Here is a 22,804-nt window from a genome sequence, read left to right on the forward strand (position 1 = left end):
GTACCGATAACTTTGAGACGCCGTTCAAATCTATATCAAAATCTATTGGTTGTTATAAAGCGAAATCCATCACCCTGCGGCAACTCAATGCCCTGTTAAGTGAATCATACTCTTGATGAAAGGTTCATCCGGAAGTCAATGTTTAAGAAAAACAACAGATGATTTACTTCAATGCTGTTCAGAAACTATGTGAAATCTTTCGTGAGACTTATATATAATAGCCTTCTCTTAATTTCGGCGATGGGGAGTTACGTATCATCAACAGGAACACGTGGGTGTTTAAGTCTGTGATGATGATGAGAAGCATGTGTTATTTGCTGGCCTTGAGTTCATTATTTAGTTCTTTGTATGTTTGTATGTGTTTCATCGATATACTTGATAGATAAGATCTTGAGGTCTTACTTCGCTTTCTCCAGCTTATGTATCCAATTTTGACATTTTGTTGCAAATTTGTGTAGTGCAGGCTCATTTCTTCGGACGTTGCACCACATTGTCCGTCGTTCGTATCTCCAATATCAATATTCTTATTGGTAAAGAGTTCATTTGTTGCTTGTGATTGTGGCTTTTGTTATACTTCTCAATGGAAGGTTGTAATAGTAGTTGTTAGAACTATTGGTTGGCTTTATTAAATGCTGGCAGGCTGCAAAAGCAAGTTTTGACTTTTACCAAAGTTTTCTAAAGTAGACTGTAAACTTTCTTTATTCTTACGTCACGAATTGTTCTCATAACGAATGATCATATTATAAAAGTTTATCTACAAGCTGTGGCACTGACAAGGTTGTTTTTCTTATGGAGCCGAGAAGGATGGCTCAGTATTTTTCATTTAGTTTTACCAAGTTTTACACGGCGACTTATGCTATGTGACGTCATGGTTCAAGTTCAACCTCAGTTCTCACGAACCTTGAAAAAACTATCTCAGCAAGTCATCCGTTATTTTAAATGTACTTTTCATTAAGTCTAAACAATTTGAATATTTTTTACGAACGTTTAATTTGTGGTGAGGTTCCCGAATCATGCCGACGCATTCAAAATTTTACCGAACAATGTAATTGATTTTTCAAATCATATAAACGAAAATAGCTTTAAAAAGAAACAGTTAACAAATAAGTTACATTTGACAAATGATTTTCAAATAAAACGTGCGTTTCTTCCTTCAGTTCTTCGGCGACAAACGAAGTGTTTCACCTACCTACCTTACGACTTTTGTCGCAATTATCCTTACTTGAATTTAAATGAAGAAACGTCTCTCAGTTTTATATAAAATCACTTTCTTTTAAAACCATAAACTTGCGTTAGTGTATTTACGATCATATATCTTGAGAAGATGACGTATAGCTTTCTGAACCAGACGTACTGTGTCTTGTGAGCAGCCATTGCTTTCTAAAACCAAAAATTTGAAACTGTCATAGATCAATAAGTACAAAAATTATTTTACCGTGAATGAAAACCGCACAACATTGGAAGTAAACTTGTAACGAATAACCAGCAGTAAATCCTGTTTATAAAGAGAATGCTAAATATTTATTGAATTGTTATTGGTAATTAGTATGTTAACTTTCAAACAAGCAAAGAAGCAATGTGCTGTGTAAACAGGATTCATTTATTGATTGCTATTCTTTCAAAGTCATGCATTGATATTTCCACCATAGAATTAGATATTTATTGGTGATCTTGTTACAAAATAAAATGAAATGGCATTCGCTTTCATGACTAAATTTAAAACCACGAATATTACTTGCATGTATTGTAACACAAATGATGAATAAAGCTACGACTTTCAGAATTGAACAGAAATACTAAGATACTTCATGTACCATTAAATATGAAAATTCACACCACTTCTCAAAGAAAGTAGTGAATTGGTAATCATCATATGATAATGTGAAAATTGTGTCCTTTGACAAGATATTTTATATGTTATCAAGTATTATTGAAACTTCTTTATAAAGGAACTGATGTCAAGTGATTTTCATGCAACTAGATGACAATGTGACCTTAGAAAAACACAACTAGGCAATCACATGAGGATATGACCATATGGTGATGTGACCATAAGACTATGTAACCAAACAAGAATAACACCATAAGACTATGTGAGCATAAGGCTATGTATCCAAACAAGTATATGGCAATAGGATGATGTGACCATAAGACTATATGAACATACAACTATTTTAATTTAAGGCTATGCAACTATGCCACCATTTAAATTTGTAAAGACAATGCTATATGCAACCATATGACTTTGATTGTGATCATGGAAATATTCAACCATTTGAAAGCATTTCATCAATTGTGTATACTTAGTATTAGATTTCTGTCAGACATCAACCCGATTGCATGCTAACTTATTGACAAATATTTGTTGCAGTAACTAAAATGCTCTGACCTGACAGCGTAGAAGATGGCTAAGACTGCTGACATAAATGAGTCTTCGCGTGAAATAACTCCAAATGAGATCAAGTGCAAATATATATTTCCTCAGTAACATTACACTGTCAAGTGTATAAACTGAGACAATATATGGAATGGATTTCTGCTCTATTAACCGCTTCAAGCCAGGATATATTGATCTGTGATTACGGTGTCCCGATACACCATACTTATCAAATGTTATAATCTAAAGACAGCATAAGTTTGAAATGAGTATTTGAAACATCAATGCTTAATGGAGATGTCACAAACCAAGTTTATGTTATGGGTGCGGATATGCTGGAGTAAGATATCACTGACCACATTTGCATTCCACATCACATTTGGATTATCAACTATATTTCTGAATAAAAATATAATGCAGGATTAGTTCACAAAACTATATCAAAATCGTTTGTCAATCAATGTTTCTCAAGGTATGGGACTACACATACTGATTGTCCAAAGTGGTGACACTTTTTATTCCCAATATTCTACAACTTTGCAAAAGTTCCTTTTTCCTTTCATCACCTTTTTTGTAATAGTTGCCTGTAAACGATGGACAACAAAATATCGCGGTAAAGTAGGTATAATATCTGACCTTTTGACATGGCCATACAGTTTGTGTGTCATCCAAGAAATAAGATTGAAAACTAAGACAATACAAACCTTTAGTTAAGCAAAGTAGCGAAAACGACGAAGCCGCTCTGCAAGCATGATAAATTACAGGTCCAAAAAACATACATTCGTCGTCGGGGTGAGCAATAACCAACAGAACTCTTTTTCCACTGAACTCCATCCAAGATCGATTTTTCAAAGATACATAGCAAAAAAACACAACAAAAAAGAACAAGCAGCTGTAGATAGCAACAATTATAACATTTTGCTGAAAAATCCAGATAGAATAGCCGTCCCTGTCCATTTTTAGGCTCTACAAGCTAACATTTGGGTAAGAAAGTCGCATGGAAAACGTCGCCAACACAATAAAGAGAGATGGTCTCGTAGGCAAACTAAAGTGACGTCATATAAGTCATCTCAGTCGATATATTTACATACACCACATACAATCTTATAAATTGTTCTAAAAAATCAAAAGTTGGTTGCTGAAAGAATGTAGTTATCCTTAACTATAATTAACCTGAAAATTTCATTCAAATTTTTGAAAAACGGCAATGCAATGCACTGAAAAATGGGTAGATTTTGCATATCGTTTTGACAGATGTTTTCTCGGAATGTTTTCGCGCGAATAATACGACATTCAAGCAGTTCAAGCAAAATTTTTTTTGTCAATCGTTAAAGCAAGGCTGGCTACCTTTCTGGAAACTTTGATGATGCTTATTCAAGTACAAGCTTAACGGTTTTAATGGCAGATGCGACAAATTTTAAAGAATTCACCATTACTGGTGTAAAAGTGAAGTTTCCCTTCAAACCCTATCCAAGTCAGATGTCAATGATGTCAATGGTAAGTATTTGTAGTATTTGTGAGACGTTTGCGTTCAAAACATCACAAAAAATCATAGTTATACGATATTTGAACATATTTATATTACAGATCATAAAATGTATCGAAAAACGACAAAATTCTCTACTTGAGAGTCCCACAGGCTCGGGAAAGAGCCTGGCATTGCTTTGTTCCAGTTTAGCTTGGCAACAAAATGAGAAAGGTAAGAGTTTGGGGCGCTCTATCCATTGATATCAACTTCTGTTTGTTACTTTTTATTTCGACACCTTGCAGAGCGTGTTCAGAAAAAAGAAAGGGAACTGGAGCAATCTTTTCGCAATCTTGGTACAGTTGTTGTTTATAAACATTCTGTGATGTTATCTTTCTCACATTTTCTCTATGCTATGGATTTTCTAGAGAAATTAGAGAAGATGAACAAAAATGAAAATGAAATAAAGACTGAACCCCAGATTGATGTGAAATATGAAACATGCGAGCAGAAACCTGATGCAAAGTTCCTCATTAACTCTGCTATAAAGACTGAAATTAAAGCAGAATTTAACGAGGCGGGTTTTCAACTTACCATAAAAGCTGAAAGGGATACAGAAGCTAAACCATCAGTAAAAAAGGAAGCGAGTACAGGAAATATAGAGAAATTGAATGAGAGGAAGAAAAAAAAGAATAGCCATAATGGATGTGATAGTGAAGATGAAATGGATTTTCAAGTACCACGAAAGCGATTTCGGACTCCTCAAGAACAGGTTCATTCCACAATTCCTATTATCAATTTTTAGCATGAAATTAGTATTATTGAAAGTGTTTGGTCTTTCTAGTTGTCTATTTTATCACTTTCTATACATTTTGTGTGTGTATACTTTAATGACTATTGTCACAACATAAATATCCCTAATTGATATAACTCAATTCCTTTTATTTACTGACAATACTGTCTCTTTCAGATGCCTAGGGCCAAGAAATCCCGTCATAATGTTAATGATGGTTTACTAGATTCTTTGCCAGATGCACAATGTCTTTTGCTGATGACAGTCATTGGTTTGAAAATGATGACTTGGAGATGTGAGTTATTTAAAAAAAGTTTTAATTGTATTTATAAAATGTCAATAAGATCCTGAAAAGACAACTATTAATTTGTACCTTTTGGAACAACAGAGAGAATGTCCCGAAAATCTACTTTGGCACACGAACACATAAACAGATCACACAAATTATACGGGAACTCAATCGGACTGAGTATAGAAACAAAAAGTAAGTTCTTGCTAACTCTATTTTTTTGGCATTTTTTTGTTTCTTGCCTGGGATTTAATTATCTGTAAGTAAATAGTTGTTGTATTTTCATTACCTTGCAAAGAAAAAGGTTGTGCAAATGTATTTGTGTACAACAAGATAAATTATACTGAGACTGCATTTAAGTGATATGATGATTTGATGACAAAAAAAAGTTCATGTGAAAATTTGATTTTGTCTTTCGCAAGGATGCATTAGATGTGAGACTCAACCCTCCATTGTGAAAATTCCATTCTAATTTTGCAGAGTCCCACTTGTTAAAACTTTTGCAATACATCTCTGCAGACTATGTATCATTATTGTTTATTGCAATTTTTGTTTGCCAATGAATTAATAAGACAAAAACACAAATGCTTCTGACTTATTCATATTGCTTTCTAATTGTGATGAAGAACATGTGGCTTGACATTTGTTGTCTGTAAGGTTTATGAAGAGTTTAATGCAAAAATTTATGAGTTGGCTTCATACAGTTGCTTCCTTATCTTGCATGCTGAGTGTCTATCTAAAAGTGATCTCAAACAAGGTCACGTGGTCTGACACCAACCTGCAATATTATCCAAACAAATTATAGACTAAAAACTTAATTTAAATATTCTTTCTAATGACTGGAATGTTTAAATGTTACAATTAAAATTTTTGTAGCATGTGTATCTTAGCAAGTCGAGAGCACACTTGTATTCATCCGCATGTTTCACAAGCGAAAAACAAAACAGAAGAATGTAGAAAGTCCATTGAAAATCGTGAGGTGATGTTTATGTCCATGACATAATGAAGTATTTTCATATATTGCTGATTTGATCTATTGTGTAGATATCTCCATTTTCACTCATTTGAAAACAATATTAGATTTCTAACGAAATATTTTGAATAATGCAAATGATATGAAATTTACATAGTACAAGCAAAATTGCAGGTTGGCTACTCCATTGGTTGAGCACTAGCATAAAATTTCTCACTGATTCAATGAGACAAATTTTCACCTTTCTATTAGAGACTGCAGTATAACATGCACTAACCTTTTACTTGTGTCATGATAACTTACACCTAGCTGTGTCTGATATCAATTTCCATGCAGTGTGTAACATACACCTGTCAGATTAAAGCCTACAAGATGTTTATGGTTTGTCGTCACGTTCCTGGGCTATGTGTTTCAGGGAAAATCTTGCAAATTTTACTCAAGAGCTCAATACGTGAAAAATCAACAGGATCTAGAAGATTATGGCATAAAAAAGCTTGGACAATTTCAGAACTTGTGGAGATTGGGGAAATGGTTAGGTAAGCCTGTTTGTTCGTTGAGTTTAGTACAATCTTTTCCGAGTTAATGTTTGAACTTTGAAATACTTTTTAACAACCAAGTCACCTTGCGTTAGTATGTGATGGATATAAACTTCCTCCACATCATCCAATGCCTAACCAACTGAGCTATCTTAGTGGTGTTTTCTACATTTTGAGTTTTTTCCAGGGATGTCCGTACTACATGACACGTGAAATCAAGAAGAATGCTGATATTATTTTTTGTCCTTATAATTATCTCATCGATCCGATTATCAGAAATCAGGTTCGTACATACATATACGTATTGAAGATGTTAGATTAAAGACTGATAATAAATCTTATTATTTGCGGTTCGCAACGATGACTCGCGTCATCTTAGTTTATAGCTTAGATAATGTAAAAACTTTTCTCGTTCTCTGTGGCCGCCAGTTCTTTACTACCGATAGTGAAATGAAGGGTTTGAACTCTGGGGGGGGTCCATACCTGTTTATGGGACCCATATGCACCTGGACGATCAACATAAATAAACATGTAACGACCAATAAAACGTTTAGTTTGCATTTTATAGATTTGATCTTTGTCTTTTTTGTGTTAAGGGCAGCAGCGTAGCCAGCCTGCAGATTTACTCCAGCTATGTAAATTTTAAATAATTACCATTATTCCTTTAGAAATGTACTGTTCCCACTGTCTGTAAACACAAAACATTTCCATAGCGGGAGTAAAAAGTCCGGCTGGCTGCGCTACTGATTAAGATTTAAGAGTTTGCGCAGTTTCAGTTTTGATTTTCAGTATTTAAGGTGTTTTCTGTTCTCCTCTTTCCATAAGCCATAACGCCCATTTTTTTTCAGATGGACATAGATCTTACTGGTGAAGTGTTAATACTTGATGAAGCTCATAATATAGAAGATTCGTGTCGTGATGCTGCAAGCTGGTCGGTCAATACCCACCAACTTGACGAAGCACTATCTGATATTGATTTTATGGGTTGGTTATATACACTATACTCAGTGCTGTAGAACTAAATTTATCAGATGGGGGGCTCTCCTGACGAAGCCGAAGCCATGAAATTATGAAAAATCACCCATTTCAAAGGTAGAAGGGGGCTCCTCCACCAAGCGCCCCCACTTCTACAGCACTGACTATACTTAGTTTACTTTAAGTTAACGTACTTTTTTAAAAAACATATACACATTACTGCATATTGGAGATGAACTGTTTAAAATGATAGAAATAGTAAAATAGAGATTTTGTCATCGTCGTGACAATTTAAAAATTGTTTTAGAAAGAGGAAATACCATGGTGAATGGGCAAAAGCAATAATTTAACAGCTCTTTCAAGGATTATTACATTATTATTTTGAACATTCATCATGGTATAAGCTCTTTTTAAAACAATTTTTTAATGATAGAAATATTTTGCCAACACGTAAAGATACGTTACGTAATTACACAATAGTCTTTTAAGACACGGGTGCTGATTGATTGAATGCATGAAAGGTGCTGATTTGTTGCATGAAAAACCCGCGCTTCTATGACTCTAAAGAGACACAGAGAATGTTTTCTATTTCTTAATCTACTATTAATGGTTAGAGGTGGTTTGTCGTGAAGAGAATTAATGGTGATTTTCCTTCTAGAAGTAATAGAGATTTTTGCAGAAGTAATAGAGATTTTCTATGCGGATTGCAGAAGTAGCTAATAAAGATTTTTCATGCAGAATTAATAGAGATTTTTCATGCAGAAGTAATAGAGACTTTTTATCTACAATTTAGAGATTTCCATCCGGAGGTATTGGAGATCTTCCATAAAGATATAATGAGAGTTTTTCTTTTATATTTAGTGAGTAAGAACATCCACCGAGAACAACATGAAATATTTCATTATATGGTAAGCATTCATCTCATTGTCATTATCCTCACGTTCGATAATGCTTTGAGCATAAATTTTTCATTGTGGCTACTACGTACGCAGTATTATGTGCTACACTAGATATGCGTTTGCATTGAGATTTTTTAACTTTTAGTGTGCGACAGTACGGAAGTGGATCGTGGAAAACTCGAACGTTATGTCGGGTTCGTCAAAAAAGAACGATTTTAATAAAAGTTTCGAGAAAAGATATGGGAAGGAAACGAGATAAAACAAATAATTCAGAATCTTGGTTTGGGACCGGACCCTCTTAAAATGTTATGGGTTGGTTGACGCTTTTTGTTTTATGTGTGTGAAATTTTCTGATTTTATTGACGTTATTTACATCCTTGTTTGAATGGTTTTTTACACCTGGAGGATGAATTGATCAAATGTTTTTAAACAACGAAAGTCCCCTCCCCAGAATGTTGAACGCTAGGAAGCCCCCTCAATTAAGTTGAAAGACTAAAAATCATACAGCAAAGAACACAAATCACATCTATATAAATACATTTACAAACATGTAATGTATTTCTCATAATAACTAATGACTACTACGACTGATTGACTTAAAGCTTCTTCACTTTTGTTTTGGATAGGATATTCCTATAAAGATGTCCTTTCAGTATTCTTTTATCCTTCGCGTTTTTCTTTAATTACTTTCATATGATATCTTGAAGTCGAAGATCCTTTGAATATTTCGACTTTTTTTCTTTTGTCAGAGGCATTTTGGCAAGGTGATGAAGCCCGTCGAATCATCAGTGTATGTTATACATAAGATCTTACATTTGAATGTCGATTTATGATGCGAATGACTGGGAAATGGGGGGAAATTTCGATAGCAAAAATCACAAATTTCGTGTGAAAATTTTGGTGTTTTCAATTTTTTGTGGTGTCATTATCTGTTGTTCATTTTTATCATTTATTTGGTTTTGTCGTTTTCAATGCAAAGTTAGCAACTGCTCAAAACTAATAATCTTAAAAATATATAGCCCTTAAATGTAAGTGAAAGATCACTGTACATCTACCCTGTCTTTTTTTACTAGATGAGCGGTGAGTTGATAAGCTAATACTTTAATGTCAATTTTCTATCCAAAAGGCATTTACATTTCACATTCATTTCATTTGCACAAACAAATGACTTGATTTAGTAAACCTTGTTATTTATTGAATGTTTCAACATTAAATGATATAAGGGAAGCAGAAAATCCTGGTTTGCCAAAAATCTCATGGATAGGTTGCTCACTCGTCACGGAACAGTAAACGAGAGAGTTCAATCGTGAAAGATATAAACCAATCAAAAATGTAAAAAAAACATGTTTAGGTTTGACTTAAATTGTTAGTCAAAAAGGGCAGAAGTTGTTTGAAACGTTGCAGTATCTTTGGATATTGTAGTTGATTTTATGAGATGTAGACGTATAAACAAAAAAAGTTGCAAAAAAAAATCCCGATGCCTTCGCATAACCAAGAGACTGTTTAGCACTAGAGCGTCGCATGTTAACGTTTCTGTTCGAGATATTGGCTCCTGTCACGCAATATCCGACTGGGCATGACAATAGCAAGCTTAAGATCATTGAATTGCCATGAAGGCAATGAATGTTCATCTTATAATAAATATATCAAATCAAATTGGAGTTAATGGTGAAACTAAAGAAATGTGTGAAACAGTTCATGATTGATTCATGATTTTTGTGAAACTTTGCACTATTCTCGGATCCCTAGCTTGTTTTTTCTTCATTCCCATCGTGATTTATTATTTTTTAGTATTTATTTTACTTACGGATTTCTTTTGCCGCATTTAGTTTTGATTTTATAAATATTTCACGTATCTTGCGATGACGTCATTTTCACTACTTTCCATCTTTGACGTGTAGAAAAATAGACAGGAGGGAGAGGACGGTAATGAATGCTGCCACGAGTAGTTTACTTGAAGGATTGTTCACGGTTTCATCATTCATAACTGAAAAGAATTTCAAGTTTCTTCATGATTACAGGTTATATCCTGCAAACCTTTACCGTTGTTTCAAAATCAATGTTCTTTCAAACACTTATCTTCCCTTAGGATGGGTATCACAGAGGAAAATGTTATGGTATCTACGGCTACCATAATGGTGAGTTTGTTGTGTTTTCAATGATCATATTGGTGAGTTTATGGTCTCTATAACCATCATAATGGTGAGTTTATGGTTTCTACAACCATCATAATGTTGAGTTCATGGTTTCTACAACCACCATAATGGTGAGTTTATGGTTTCTACAACCATCATAATGTTGAGTTCATGGTTTCTACAACCACCATAATGGTGAGTTTATGTTTTCTACAACCATCATAATGTTGAGTTCATGGTATCTACAACCATCATAATGTTGAGTTTATGGTTTCTACAACCACCATAATGGTGAGTTTATGGTTTCTACAACCATCATAATGTTGAGTTCATGGTTTCTACAACCATAATAATGTTGAGTTTCTGGTTTCTACAACCATCATATGTTGAGTTCATGGTGTCTACAACCACCTTAATGGTGAGTTTCTGGTTTCTACAACCATCATAATGTTGAGTTCATGGTTTCTACAACCACCATAATGGTGAGTTTATGGTTTCTACAACCATCATAATGTTGAGTTCATGGTTTCTACAACCACCATAATGGTGAGTTCATGGTTTCTACAACCACCATAATGGTGAGTTTATGGTTTCTACAAACATCATAATGTTGAGTTCATGGTTTCTACAACCATCATAATGTTGAGTTCATGGTTTCTACATCCATCATAATGTTAAGTTCATGGTTTCTACAACCACCATTATGGTGAGTTTATGGTTTCTACAACCATCATAATGTTAGGTTCATGGTTTCTACAACCATCATAATGTTGAGTTTCTGGTTTCTACAACCATCATATGTTGAGTTCATGGTTTCTACAACCACCATAATGGTGAGTTTATGGTTTCTACAACCATCATAATGTTGAGTTCATGGTTTCTACAACCACCATAATGGTGAGTTCATGGTTTCTACAACCACCATAATGGTGAGTTTATGGTTTCTACAACCATCATAATGTTGAGTTCATGGTTTCTACAACCACCATAATGGTGAGTTTATGGTTTCTACAACCACCATTATGGTGAGTTTATGGTTTCTACAACCATCATAATGTTGAGTTCGTGGTTTCTACAACCATCATAATGTTGAGTTTCTGGTTTCTACAACCATCATATGTTGAGTTCATGGTTTCTACAACCACCTTAATGGTGAGTTTATGGTTTCTACAACCATCATAATGTTGAGTTCATGGTTTCTACAACCACCATAATGGTGAGTTCATGGTTTCTACAACCACCATAATGGTGAGTTTATGGTTTCTACAACCATCATAATGTTGAGTTCATGGCTTCTACAACCACCATAATGGTGAGTTTATGGTTTCTACAACCATCATAATGTTGAGTTCATGGTTTCTACAACCACCATATTGGTGAGCTTATGGTTTCTACAACCATCATAATGATGAGTTCATGGTTTCTACAACCACCATAATGGTGAGTTTATGGTTTTACAACCATCATAATGTTGAGTTCATGGTTTCTACAACCACCATAATGGTGAGTTTCTGGTTTCTACAACCATCATAATGTTGAGTTCATGGCTTCTACAACCACCATAATGGTGAGTTCATGGTTTCTACAACCACCATTATGGTGAGTTTATGGTTTCTACAACCATCATAATGTTGAGTTCATGGTTTCTACAACCACCATAATGGTGAGTTCATGGTTTCTACAACCATCATAATGTTGAGTTCATGGTTTCTACAACCACCATAATGGTGAGTTCATGGTTTCTACAACCACCATAATGGTGAGTTTATGGTTTCTACAACCATCATAATGGTGAGTTCATGGTTTCTACAACCACCATAATGGTGAGTTTATGGTTTTTACAACCATCATAATGTTGAGTTCATGGTTTCTACAACCACCATAATGGTGAGTTTCTGGTTTCTACAACCATCATAATGTTGAGTTCATGGCTTCTACAACCACCATAATGGTGAGTTTATGGTTTCTACAACCATCATAATGTTGAGTTCATGGTTTCTACAACCACCATAATGTTGCGTTCATTGTTTCTACAACCATCATAATGTTGAGTTTATAGTTTCTACAACCACCATATGGTAAGTAGATATACAACCACCATAATGGTTGTATATCTACAACTAAAGTAATGGCGAGTTTATGCTATCTAAACAGTAGATTAAAATTATTATGTTCAGACTCTTCAAATAACTTTTACAATTTTTGTTTATTTAGCCCAACGGATATATTATAAGAGGAGGTAAAGGCTGTTGTTTGTTTTTATGAATGAAATTATAACATTAGGCCAGGATGGGGTAATCATCAATTTATGTCATAGAAAAATCAAAAAGGGGCTCGAACGAAGCAACAAGACTCGATTAAAATATCTTTGATATCATCTTAATTTTTGTTCTTTTGTCTTGAAGATCCTAAAAGAGAAGAGCTCTATGTTCTTAATTTTTGGTGTCTTAGTCCTGCTGTGGTTTGTCCTCACTTGAATATCTCTCTTTCTGTGGAATAAAACTATCCGTACTTAAGTAATTCTTGCTTGGTAATGTGCTGTTTTTCTTCATATTCCAGGTGTTTTCTGAGATCAATGAACAATGTCGGAGTGTTATTCTCACGTCAGGAACTCTCTCACCAATGGCGACATTTTCGTCAGAACTTGGTTGTCAGTTCCCAATACAACTGGAAGCTAATCACGTCATAAGCCGTTCACAGGTAACCATGACATCGTGAGGAGCATTATCTTTAGTGTTTTTCGTTCGTGTTTTGGTTCACGAAAATGACTAAAAGCGAAAGAAGATCTTATCATTGTGTATTTTGTTCTAAGGAATATCTTATCATTGTGTATTTTGTTCCAAGGAATATCTTATCATTGTGTATTTTGTTCCAAGATCTTCTCATTGTGTATTTTGTTCCAAGGAATATCTTATCATTGTGTATTTTGTTCCAAAAAGATCTGATCATTGTGTGTTTTGTTCCAAGAAAGATCTTCTCATTGTGTATTTTGTTCCAAGAAAGATCTTATCATTGTGTATTTTGTTCCAAGAAAGATCTTATCATTGTGTTTTGTTCCAAGAAAGATCTTGTCATTGTGTATTTTGTTCCAAGAAAGATCTTATCATTGTGTATTTTGTTCCAAAAAGATCTGATCATTGTGTGTTTTGTTCCAAGATCTTGTCATGTGTATTTTGTTCCAAAAGATCTTATCATTGTGTATTTTGTTCCAAGATCTGATCATTGTGTGTTTTGTTCCAAGAAAGATCTTCTCATTGTGTATTTTGTTTCTTATCATTGTGTATTTTGTTCCAAGAAAGATCTTATCATTGTGTGTTTTGTTCCAAGAAAGATCTTGTCATTGTGTATTTTGTTCCAAGAAAGATCTTATCATTGTGTATTTTGTTCCAAGAAAGATCTTATCATTATGTGTTTTGTTCCAAGAAAGATCTTGTCATTGTGTATTTTGTTCCAAGAAAGATCTTATCATTGTGTGTTTTGTTCCAAGAAAGATCTTGTCATTGTGTATTTTGTTCCAAGAAAGATCTTATCATTGTGTATTTTGTTCCAAGAAAGATCTTATCATTATGTGTTTTGTTCCAAGAAAGATCTTGTCATTGTGTATTTTGTTCCAAGATCTTATCATTGTGTGAATTTTCACACTGGTCTTTATTTCAGCATCTTTTTTCCAACGTTATTTTTATTACTAATGGACTACAAGCGATCAGTTGAAAATTCTTAAACTTCGTTGCGTTTTTTTTTGTGCAGGTAATGGTTGGCAGTCTTTCTACAGGTCCATCAGGAACAACTCTCAATGGTTCTTATCGTTTTTCCGAGGTTTGTTATTCAATGAAGTATATTCCCTTATAAACTGTTGTCAAGACTAATGTAGTATTTTTTGCGCACACGATTGGTTTTGCTTGGGGCTAATATCATTTCTCTTTAGAAACTACAGTTTCAAGACGAACTGGGGGAAACAATTCTCAGAGTCTGTGAGGTACGATGTATCTTTTCATGTGCGTTTATTTCTCCTTCTTTTTTGACTTCACTGGTGTTTTTGTTTAGAGTCAAGCTAATTTTCTTGAAGACTGCTTTGTGGTCTTTGTGTGTATCGTATCCTCAAGATTGGTAATCTACGTTTAACTTACAATCTTTCGTTAATCTTTAAGGCTGTTCCACATGGCGTTCTTTGCTTTCTATCTTCGTACGGCATGTTGGATAAACTCACTAAACGATGGAAGGTATATATGAATTCTCCTAATCAACACTTTTGAATCTTTATAAAGTCAACAACCAACATCTTTTTAAAACCAACGTCTCCAAATGTCTATTAACGTTTTAACTCACTTTCAACTACCGTGTCCAAATCTTTAGTAACTCAATATTTTAACTCTGTATTTTATCAAATACACTAATATCCATTTCGCCTCTTTATTTTAACTTTAACGTTGCGATATTGATTTATGTTTGCACCGATAGAGTAGGCAGGCACGGCATCAAACGGGGGGAGGCTAACGTTTTTGCTAACGTTGAGGCAAAGACGCTGTAACTTCAGTAAATATAAGTCGTAGCCCCCCTCCCCTAGATTCAATTTCGTTGCGCCGTCCATGGTAGATAGAAGAAAATTACATCTTTAGTGTCCTATTCTGTATTTAATTTTTCTATACCTGTTTGTATTTGCATAGTGTACCAATCTTTGGACAAGATTGAAAAGAGTGAAGAACACTTTCTGCGAGCCAAGATGTGGAGATAAATCAGGTTTTATATCTTCAGCAACAAATTTTCTTCCACGACGTCCTATTTTAAAACAAAGCTAATTGATTTGAACCTTCTTTCCTTTTTTCATTTTTTTAGATTTTAACGGTGTAATCAGCGACTATTACGAATGCATAAGAGTTTCTGGAGACTCTGGTTTGTTTTAGTTTTGTTATCAGGAATAGGTTAATTTGTATTATGAATATGGAACTCAACAACCGTGTAGCCTTTGTAGAATGGTTTGAATCTCGTTTAAAAACAAATTTTATATTTTCTAGATGATTCAGACTGCGAGTATGCGCCTTCTGGTGCTATTTTCTTTGCTGTTTGTCGTGGAAAAGTCAGTGAAGGATTGGATTTTGCGGACAACAATGCGCGTGCAGTTATTACAGTGAGAAATTTTATTGAATTTGATTCTGTTAATGTAACTGTTGCATAATGCCCTGATTAAATAAAGCAAAAAAGTGAGGTGTTATTATCGTGAAAATGGCCAGCCCCATTTTTGTGTTTCCATTATACCCGTGCACTTTTGAACTTTGTACCGATTACAAATAAAACTCAAATATTACTATTCATGTTTTGTGTCCGCTATTAAATTTTTGACATGTTCTTTTGACATTTTTCAATCGTACCTTCTTCATTAAGGTGGGAATTCCGTTTCCCAGTTTGAAAGACATTCAAGTGGAACTGAAAAGAAAGTACAACGATAAGAATCATACCTTGAAAGGACTCTTGAATGGTCGTGATTGGTACGAAATTCAAGCTTATAGAGCGCTTAATCAGGTATGTAAACTATCACTTAACTAATGATGTAAAACAGAGAGAAATCCCCGATTATCCTTTCATTTTTTGCTTGCTTTCAGGCATTAGGACGTTGTATCAGGCACAGGTATTGTTAAATTCCTTATTACTCCTCATTTTTATTTAAATAATCATCACAGGTATTTATAAGTCCCTCATTATCCCTCGTTTTTATTCAAATAATCATCATATTTAGTATGTTAAATTTTTGTTTATTTTTGCGTTCATATTTAGAAATGACTGGGGTGTGATTTTGTTAATTGATGAAAGATTTGGTATGTCTTCCAAGTACAAAAATGGTTAGTTTCTTATTGGTTTGTTGTACTACATTACAGTTTTATTGAAATGGCTACTTAACAAACTTTACATGTTAGTAGAATTGTTATAATGATTAAGTAACAAACTTTACATGTTAGTAGAACTGTTATAATGACTAAGTAACAAACTTTACATGTTAGTAGAATTGTTATAATGATTAAGTAACAAACTTTACATGTTAGTAGAATTGTTATAATGATTAAGTAACAAACTTTACATGTTACTAGAATTGTTATAATGATTAAGTAACAAACTTTACATGTTACTAGAATTGTTATAATGACTAAGTAACAAACTTTACATGTTACTAGAATTGTTATAATGATTAAGTAACAAACTTTACATGTAAGTAGAATTGTTATAATGATTAAGTAACAAACTTTACATGTTAGTAGAATTGTTATAATGATTAAGTAACAAACTTTACATGTTACTAGAATTGTTATAATGACTAAGTAACAAACTTTACATGTTAGTAGAATTGTTATAATGATTAAGTAACAAACTTTACATGTTAGTAGAATTGTTATAATGATTAAGTAACAAACTTTGCACGTTATTAGGATTGTCTAAATGGTTACGTAACAAACTCTCTCATCACAACTCGTTCGGTGATTTTTTATCATCAGTAAAGGAGTTCACTGTGACACGCGTGAATAATTCATGTCCTCAGAATTCTGTACTTCAAACACCGTCTCGTACCTCTGATGTCTCAAGTCAGGATTCTTCGCTAACAGTCTGTGCAACCTCCCAGTTAACTCCATCGAGAAACGTCGAGAAAAACATCAATGCGAATGTGTCATCTTCCATTTCCTTGTCTGATCCCACGTTAAATAGCCCGCAAAACACTGTGCATAATTCAGTGTTTCAAGGCATGCATACAGTGAACAACCTGCAACCTGTCAATGATCTGCAACAACCCAATAACATGCAACAAGTCAATAACCTGCAGCAGGTCAATAACCAACCGCAAGTTGGAAAACTGAAACAAATCAGCAACATGCAGAAGGTCAATAACCTACCACAAGTTGGAAAAGTGCAACAAATCAGCAACATGCAGCAGGTCAATAACCTACCACAAGTTGGAAAACTGCAACAAATCAGCAACATGCAGCAGGTCAATAACCTACCACAAGTTGGAAAACTGCAACAAATCAGCAACATGCAGCAGGTCAATAACCTACCACAAGTTGGAAAACTGCAACAAATCAGCAACATGCAGCAGGTCAATAACCTACCGCAAGTTGGAAAACTGCAACAAATCAGCAACATGCAGCATGTCAGCCATTTGCAACGCAGGGGCAATCCGATAGTTTTCAATAACGCAGCAAATGTTACCAATCCTCTGCGAAGTGCAAACCATCAACAACTGGGTAACCTTATGCAGCCAAGGTTTCCATGTGGTAACGGACCAGTGTTAGTTAGATTTGTCAATGCAAAAGGGGAACCCGTTCGATATGCACTTTTACCTGGACAGCGTCCTCCGTTGATGACCTCGCCAAACACCAAAAATCATATGGCAATGACTAGTAATGAATTAGGGACCTCTGAGAGCACAGGAGTAATGAGTTCTGGGATTGCCATGGACGTTCAAGTATCAAATGCTCCGATAACTATGGTAAAAATCAAACAAGAACCTCAAAGTCCCCCTGATGAAGTGAAGGGTATGTGTTTGGAGGATCAAACATCGTTGAGGAATGAAGGCAGCGGCGATAATCCTCAGAAAACAGTTATTGGTCAACATGAATTGTGTTCAGATGGTATCATTACTGACATGCGCACTAAGGCCGGCTCAACGTCATCAGAGAACGTGAATGCTAACAAGAGTACATCACACAGCACACAGGGATCTTTTTTCTCTCAAAGACCTAATGCATCTAACAATGCATACGGCTCGACTCAGTCGATCGGATTGCCAAGAAAAGCACTGTTTTCTTCAGAGAATTTGAAATCCAGTGTAGTAAAAGAACCTGACGATTGTAAGGAATCGCCATCAAAGAAGTCTCGAACTAACATTCCTCCACCTTTAGATCTAAATAAATGTTTAGGAATATCACAATCCTGTGAGACTGTGTCGAATGATGATGACACCTCTGACTCACCTATCCTCTTTTATACCCCACCATCAATGAACGCTGATGAAACTTGTGGGGATAGTGAGGAATGTTTAGAAACAGAGAATTATAATACGGGAACACCGAAAAAAGGGAACAAAACAAATAAGAATTTCGCGTATGACGAAAGGAATATAGATAATTGTGGATTGAAGACTGCGTGTACGACAGTCACGTGCACTCGTTGTGATACAGCTTTGTATTCAGCTAAAACAGGAGATAATGGTAAGATGTATTTTTTTGTAGTTACTTGGTCTTTGTGTCAATGAGATGATCAATATTGGATCTCATTTATGAACATCATTGTTGAAACTGTTCTATTTAGATGTTTTTTTAGTGCGTGATTTTTTGTATATTTTTACGTAGCTTCAATTACAACTGAAGAGATCTCAACCGATGACATTCTCGGAGTTATTATACACAGATTATTTTTCATTGCGTGGAAGAAGAAGAAGAAACCACCAACAGTAAAAGTTTTTAAAGCGGTTCGCAGTGATTCAACAGTTCTAGATAAATGCTGTCCGGCTTTTTCAGACATGAATGAATCACATACCGAAGCAGGTATTTTGAGACTTTTTACTCTGTCTGTTTACACCATCATTCTTGTTTATTTTATTTATCTTGACAAAGATACGCAAAGATTAATTTTGGTGACCATTTGAAAAAATAAGATTAATAAGGGCAGTTTTACGAGTTTACGTCCCCAAACACTGGAGAGCGATGTAGTGTGACATTGTTTTGGCTATGCTTAACATGGTATGTTGAAAATCCTCATTTAACTCGTATAATATTGAATCAAATTATAACTTGCTAACTGGATAAGGCCTTCTAGTTTTAATGTAAAGCTTCCATGGAACACTGACGCATTTGATACGAAAATAAACTATTCAACTCGTTGTTTTTTCGTAGTTCTTTTAGCGTTTGCAAGCCATTCTCTGAAAGAAACTTTGCACTATTCTTGGGTCACTATTGTGATTATTAACTGTTATCGTTATAAACTCTGAAATCTTTGATTTTATTTCAACATTGAATGATACAAAGGAAACAGATAATTATATAAGTCTCGAAAAGGCAAGAGTTGACTGAAGCATAGCAGGATTCTTGGATAGTATATTTTTTTAATGAGAAGAACTCTTGTAAACACAAGAAAAATTTTGAAAACGAAAAATCCCGTTTTCGGTCAATGCCTTCCGATACCCCAAGATAGTTGAGCACTAGAGCGTCGCATGTTAACGTTTCAGTGGGAGATTGGCTTGCTTTGACCCCAGCATGCGTAAAAGAAAATTAGCCAACACACAACCATGGACATTACTCTGTAGACAAAAAGAAAATTGCTTACTAAAACTGAAGTGGTTATGTAGACAATAGTTTATGATGGGTTTTATTAAAATGTTTTTATTTGCTATGAAGTCAATGGATGTTCGCCTCATGATACATGAATCAAAATATGGAGAAATAAACTAAATGTATGAAACCTTCTATGTTTGCTTTAAATTACGAATCATAAGGCAGTATTTTTTTGAAATTTTGCACTATCCTTGGATCACAATATTTGTATAATCGCTTCCCGATGATCGTGATAAATGTTGCTTTACAACTTTCTATTTTTATATAGACGCAAGGGTGAACAGTATTTACCGCGAGGAACAGTCGTGTTGTTACATTCCACTTTTATGCAAATCGTGTGAACAGGGCATGCAATCTTGTAAACGCAAGTCTAGACTTCATGTTGTTGCTGTATCCAGTGTTCCTTGTGGGGAGATTAGGGACTGTCCACAATCGGTAATTTTTCATTTTGAATATTTGTAAAATATTATACCCGGTGGCAAAACCAGTACAACCTTTTACTCCTATCATACAAATTTTTTAGGGAATTTATTCGTTTCTTTTAAAAAGTGATTTCTGTCATTGTTTTTTCAGTGAACGAACACAAAAGTATGTAAATAGGATATTTGTGTATTGGAGAATATTTCAATTTGTAGGAGTTGAAACTGGGTCGTATTATACTGCTTATAACATTGATGCTCTGTAGAAAAGTCTTTTTTAGTTTGTGCGACGTGTTAAGATAAAAATCGTGTTACAAATCGTATCGATCTATTGTCACTGCAGGAAGAAACTTATAAAATACTTATTTTTCTTCTTTTTCCCTCAGTGCCTTGGTATAATTTCGTTTGTTAAATATTCTCATAGATTTGGTTTAATCCCGAAAATGTAAAGCTCGTCGAAGAATACGGAAATATGATAAGGAAACCACTACGACCTAAGTGATGCTGAAACTTTGTAAAATGCGCAGGTAATACAAAGGGAGCAGGGAAATTGTATTACATAGCAATTGAGCGTCTACAATATACAGAATGGTGAAATTGATAGACAATGATCGTTGTATAAGCTTACGAGACTGAAGAATGTATTATACATATATATATATATATATATATATGTATCTAAAATAGATACTCGTAATGCAACAGTATAAAAACTTTCAAAAGACTATATTGTGATGATAACGATAGCCATTGATTTTGTTCCATCGTGCACTGCGCATGATTTTGTATCGAAAATAACCGTTTAAGGTGTTTATGAAACAAAAAGTTTTTCCTATTTAAATTATATTTTCATTCGACAAAATTCTTAATATGACAGTCTAAAACAGTTTATGCATATCTCTTTTCATTCTCAAGATGTTGGAGTTTTTGCAATGTCCGATATACACAAACTTGAGTCGCTGCAAACCTTCAAACATCCTTCAAGTTTCCCGGCAACTTTAGGTTGAAATGATTAGGCCATCTTTTACACAATTAAGTCTTAGATGTGGCTAATATAAAGTGAACTCTGCTCGGTTAAAGTAACATATCTGCACCACAGAATAATAATTATACTGAAGGGTCACTCAGGTGTACAACGTGTCCTCATGTCGGCCATTATTCCAGCAAGATGATTAGGATTTCTCACTTGTTTCCAACCATTAAAATTACATGACGTCCATACTTAATAATGAATTCAAGTATATTTTGACTTAAAAACTTACTTCGGATCATTTTAAAGGTTTGGAAAAAGTCAAAAACCCTCATCATCTGGCTGGAATAATGACTGCCACCATGCGCGGCACGACATGCTCGAGGACAAAAACATCAAAGGTTCCGACACGAGTGACTCGTCTGTATATTCTTATTCTATGTCTGCATATATACCTGATTATTTAAATTTCATTATGTAACGTGACGTCACAGGTTGTGTAATGCGTACATTAGATAAACTTCAGTATCTTGAGAATGAGAAGTGATATGAATAAACTGTTTTAGAAAATTCGCCGTCATTTTGAAAAATAAATTTAATGAAATTATAATCTAAATGACAAAATTCTCGCTTCATACTCACTGAAAAACCCCATGACGCCGACCTATGTATGTTCTCCGTAAGTGAAAAACAATTATAAACAACTGTCGTGTTTATAATGCAAAGCAAACCACAGAAGGGCTTTTGAAAGAGTTTGTCGTAAAACCTTATTTTGCTGAAGATTATTTAATGGCACGGCGTTACACAATCTTCTACCCTACAAAGTTTGGAACAAAATAAAATTTATTCCAAAGGACTTGAGCTATTCTCCTTATTCTTTTAAAGCTTATTTTGAAAGCCCGCTGAACTATATATTATCCTGGGGTAGCGTTTCATGAATGGAAGCGCTTAACGCGAATGCAAAATAATCATGAAAATTCGTGATCTCGCACTTGCACGATGATTATTTTGATCTAAACTTGAAGCGATCGCTGCTGCATCAAACTCGTTGGGCAGTTTCCCGCGTGGGGTCCACACATAGCGCGCTTTCACACGAGGGCGTACTTGCACGACGATTATTTTGATCTAAATTTAAAGCGATCGCTACTGCATCAAACTCGTTCGGCAGTTTCCCGCGTGGGGTCCACACATAGGGCGTTTTCACACGAGGGTGTCGTTTAAACTTACTCTTAATCGATGTATAATACAGTGTTGTGTTTAGGCGTGAAGGCGTGAACAAAAATATACAAGTTGCTGACGAATAACTAAAGATAATGTGTATTAATGTTTCCAAGTTATCGAGCAGATTTTCGCCGCTAATTTTGTTGTGGTAAATGGGCCAGCCGGTTTTCATCCTAGCAGATTTGAAGAGAGTGCTGTTGGTTGTAACAAGGAGGCAAGAGAGGTGTTGAAAGCTTCGAAAGTATTAACGATTATATAAAATACACATGACTATTATAAATATTATGCAATTTGTTTTGGTCATCTCATTTTTTAATGATGTATTTTGTTCTCGGTAGTAACGTTATGATCGCATGGTTCAAATAATCTTCTTGTGTAAGCGGATTTTCAGTCATCATCAGTGCTATTATCAATGAATAGTTGAAATTGCGGAAAACT

The 22,804-nt window shown here is 34.6% G+C and overlaps 2 protein-coding genes across 2 annotated transcripts; one reads left to right on the top strand and one right to left on the bottom strand.

Moving 5' to 3' along the window:
* Positions 1 to 1,024: 1,024 nt before the first annotated feature.
* LOC124434140 (N-acetylglucosaminyl-phosphatidylinositol de-N-acetylase-like) lies at positions 1,025 to 3,405 on the bottom strand. The gene is made up of 5 exons (XM_046984021.1): positions 3,082 to 3,405; positions 2,868 to 2,961; positions 2,686 to 2,776; positions 2,390 to 2,620; positions 1,025 to 1,380 (listed from the first exon to the last, which is right to left on the bottom strand). Exons 1-5 carry the CDS (start codon positions 3,332 to 3,334, stop codon positions 1,264 to 1,266), a joined length of 786 nt encoding a protein of 261 aa, XP_046839977.1. The 5' UTR covers positions 3,335 to 3,405; the 3' UTR covers positions 1,025 to 1,263.
* A 165-nt stretch (positions 3,406 to 3,570) lies between these two features.
* On the top strand, positions 3,571 to 22,802 carry LOC124435230 (Fanconi anemia group J protein homolog). Its single transcript, XM_046985171.1, has 32 exons — positions 3,571 to 3,874; positions 3,965 to 4,076; positions 4,148 to 4,198; positions 4,271 to 4,614; positions 4,813 to 4,934; positions 5,024 to 5,119; positions 5,801 to 5,903; positions 6,234 to 6,433; positions 6,620 to 6,716; positions 7,282 to 7,417; positions 8,270 to 8,316; positions 8,453 to 8,560; positions 9,057 to 9,097; positions 10,209 to 10,328; positions 10,397 to 10,445; positions 12,657 to 12,681; positions 12,848 to 12,903; positions 13,002 to 13,142; positions 14,190 to 14,258; positions 14,368 to 14,418; positions 14,591 to 14,662; positions 15,107 to 15,179; positions 15,276 to 15,332; positions 15,455 to 15,567; positions 15,822 to 15,959; positions 16,040 to 16,065; positions 16,212 to 16,276; positions 16,859 to 18,634; positions 18,776 to 18,970; positions 20,025 to 20,191; positions 20,600 to 20,702; positions 22,407 to 22,802. The coding sequence occupies exons 1-31, from the start codon at positions 3,776 to 3,778 to the stop codon at positions 20,675 to 20,677; spliced, it is 4,827 nt and encodes a 1,608-aa protein (XP_046841127.1). The 5' UTR covers positions 3,571 to 3,775; the 3' UTR covers positions 20,678 to 20,702; positions 22,407 to 22,802.
* The last annotated feature ends 2 nt before the right edge of the window (positions 22,803 to 22,804 follow it).

This window comes from Xenia sp. Carnegie-2017, unplaced genomic scaffold (assembly GCF_021976095.1).
Source record: "Xenia sp. Carnegie-2017 unplaced genomic scaffold, XeniaSp_v1 HiC_scaffold_14, whole genome shotgun sequence".
Taxonomy (NCBI): Eukaryota; Metazoa; Cnidaria; class Anthozoa; order Malacalcyonacea; family Xeniidae; genus Xenia; species Xenia sp. Carnegie-2017.

Excerpts from the sequence above, each read along its gene's own strand:
- LOC124435230 (XM_046985171.1), top strand. The coding sequence starts at position 3,776 with ATGGCAGATGCGACAAATTTTAAAGAATTCACCATTACTGGTGTAAAA. Across the intron at positions 6,434-6,619 it reads GAGATTGGGGAAATGGTTAG|GGGATGTCCGTACTACATGA; the intron begins GTAAGCCTGTTT and ends GAGTTTTTTCCA. Across the intron at positions 20,192-20,599 it reads TTAGGGACTGTCCACAATCG|ATTTGGTTTAATCCCGAAAA; the intron begins GTAATTTTTCAT and ends ATATTCTCATAG.
- LOC124434140 (XM_046984021.1), bottom strand. The coding sequence starts at position 3,334 with ATGGACAGGGACGGCTATTCTATCTGGATTTTTCAGCAAAATGTTATA. Across the intron at positions 2,777-2,867 it reads GTCACCACTTTGGACAATCA|AAATATAGTTGATAATCCAA; the intron begins GTATGTGTAGTC and ends ATTTTTATTCAG. Across the intron at positions 2,621-2,685 it reads GCACCCATAACATAAACTTG|ATTATAACATTTGATAAGTA; the intron begins GTTTGTGACATC and ends TGCTGTCTTTAG.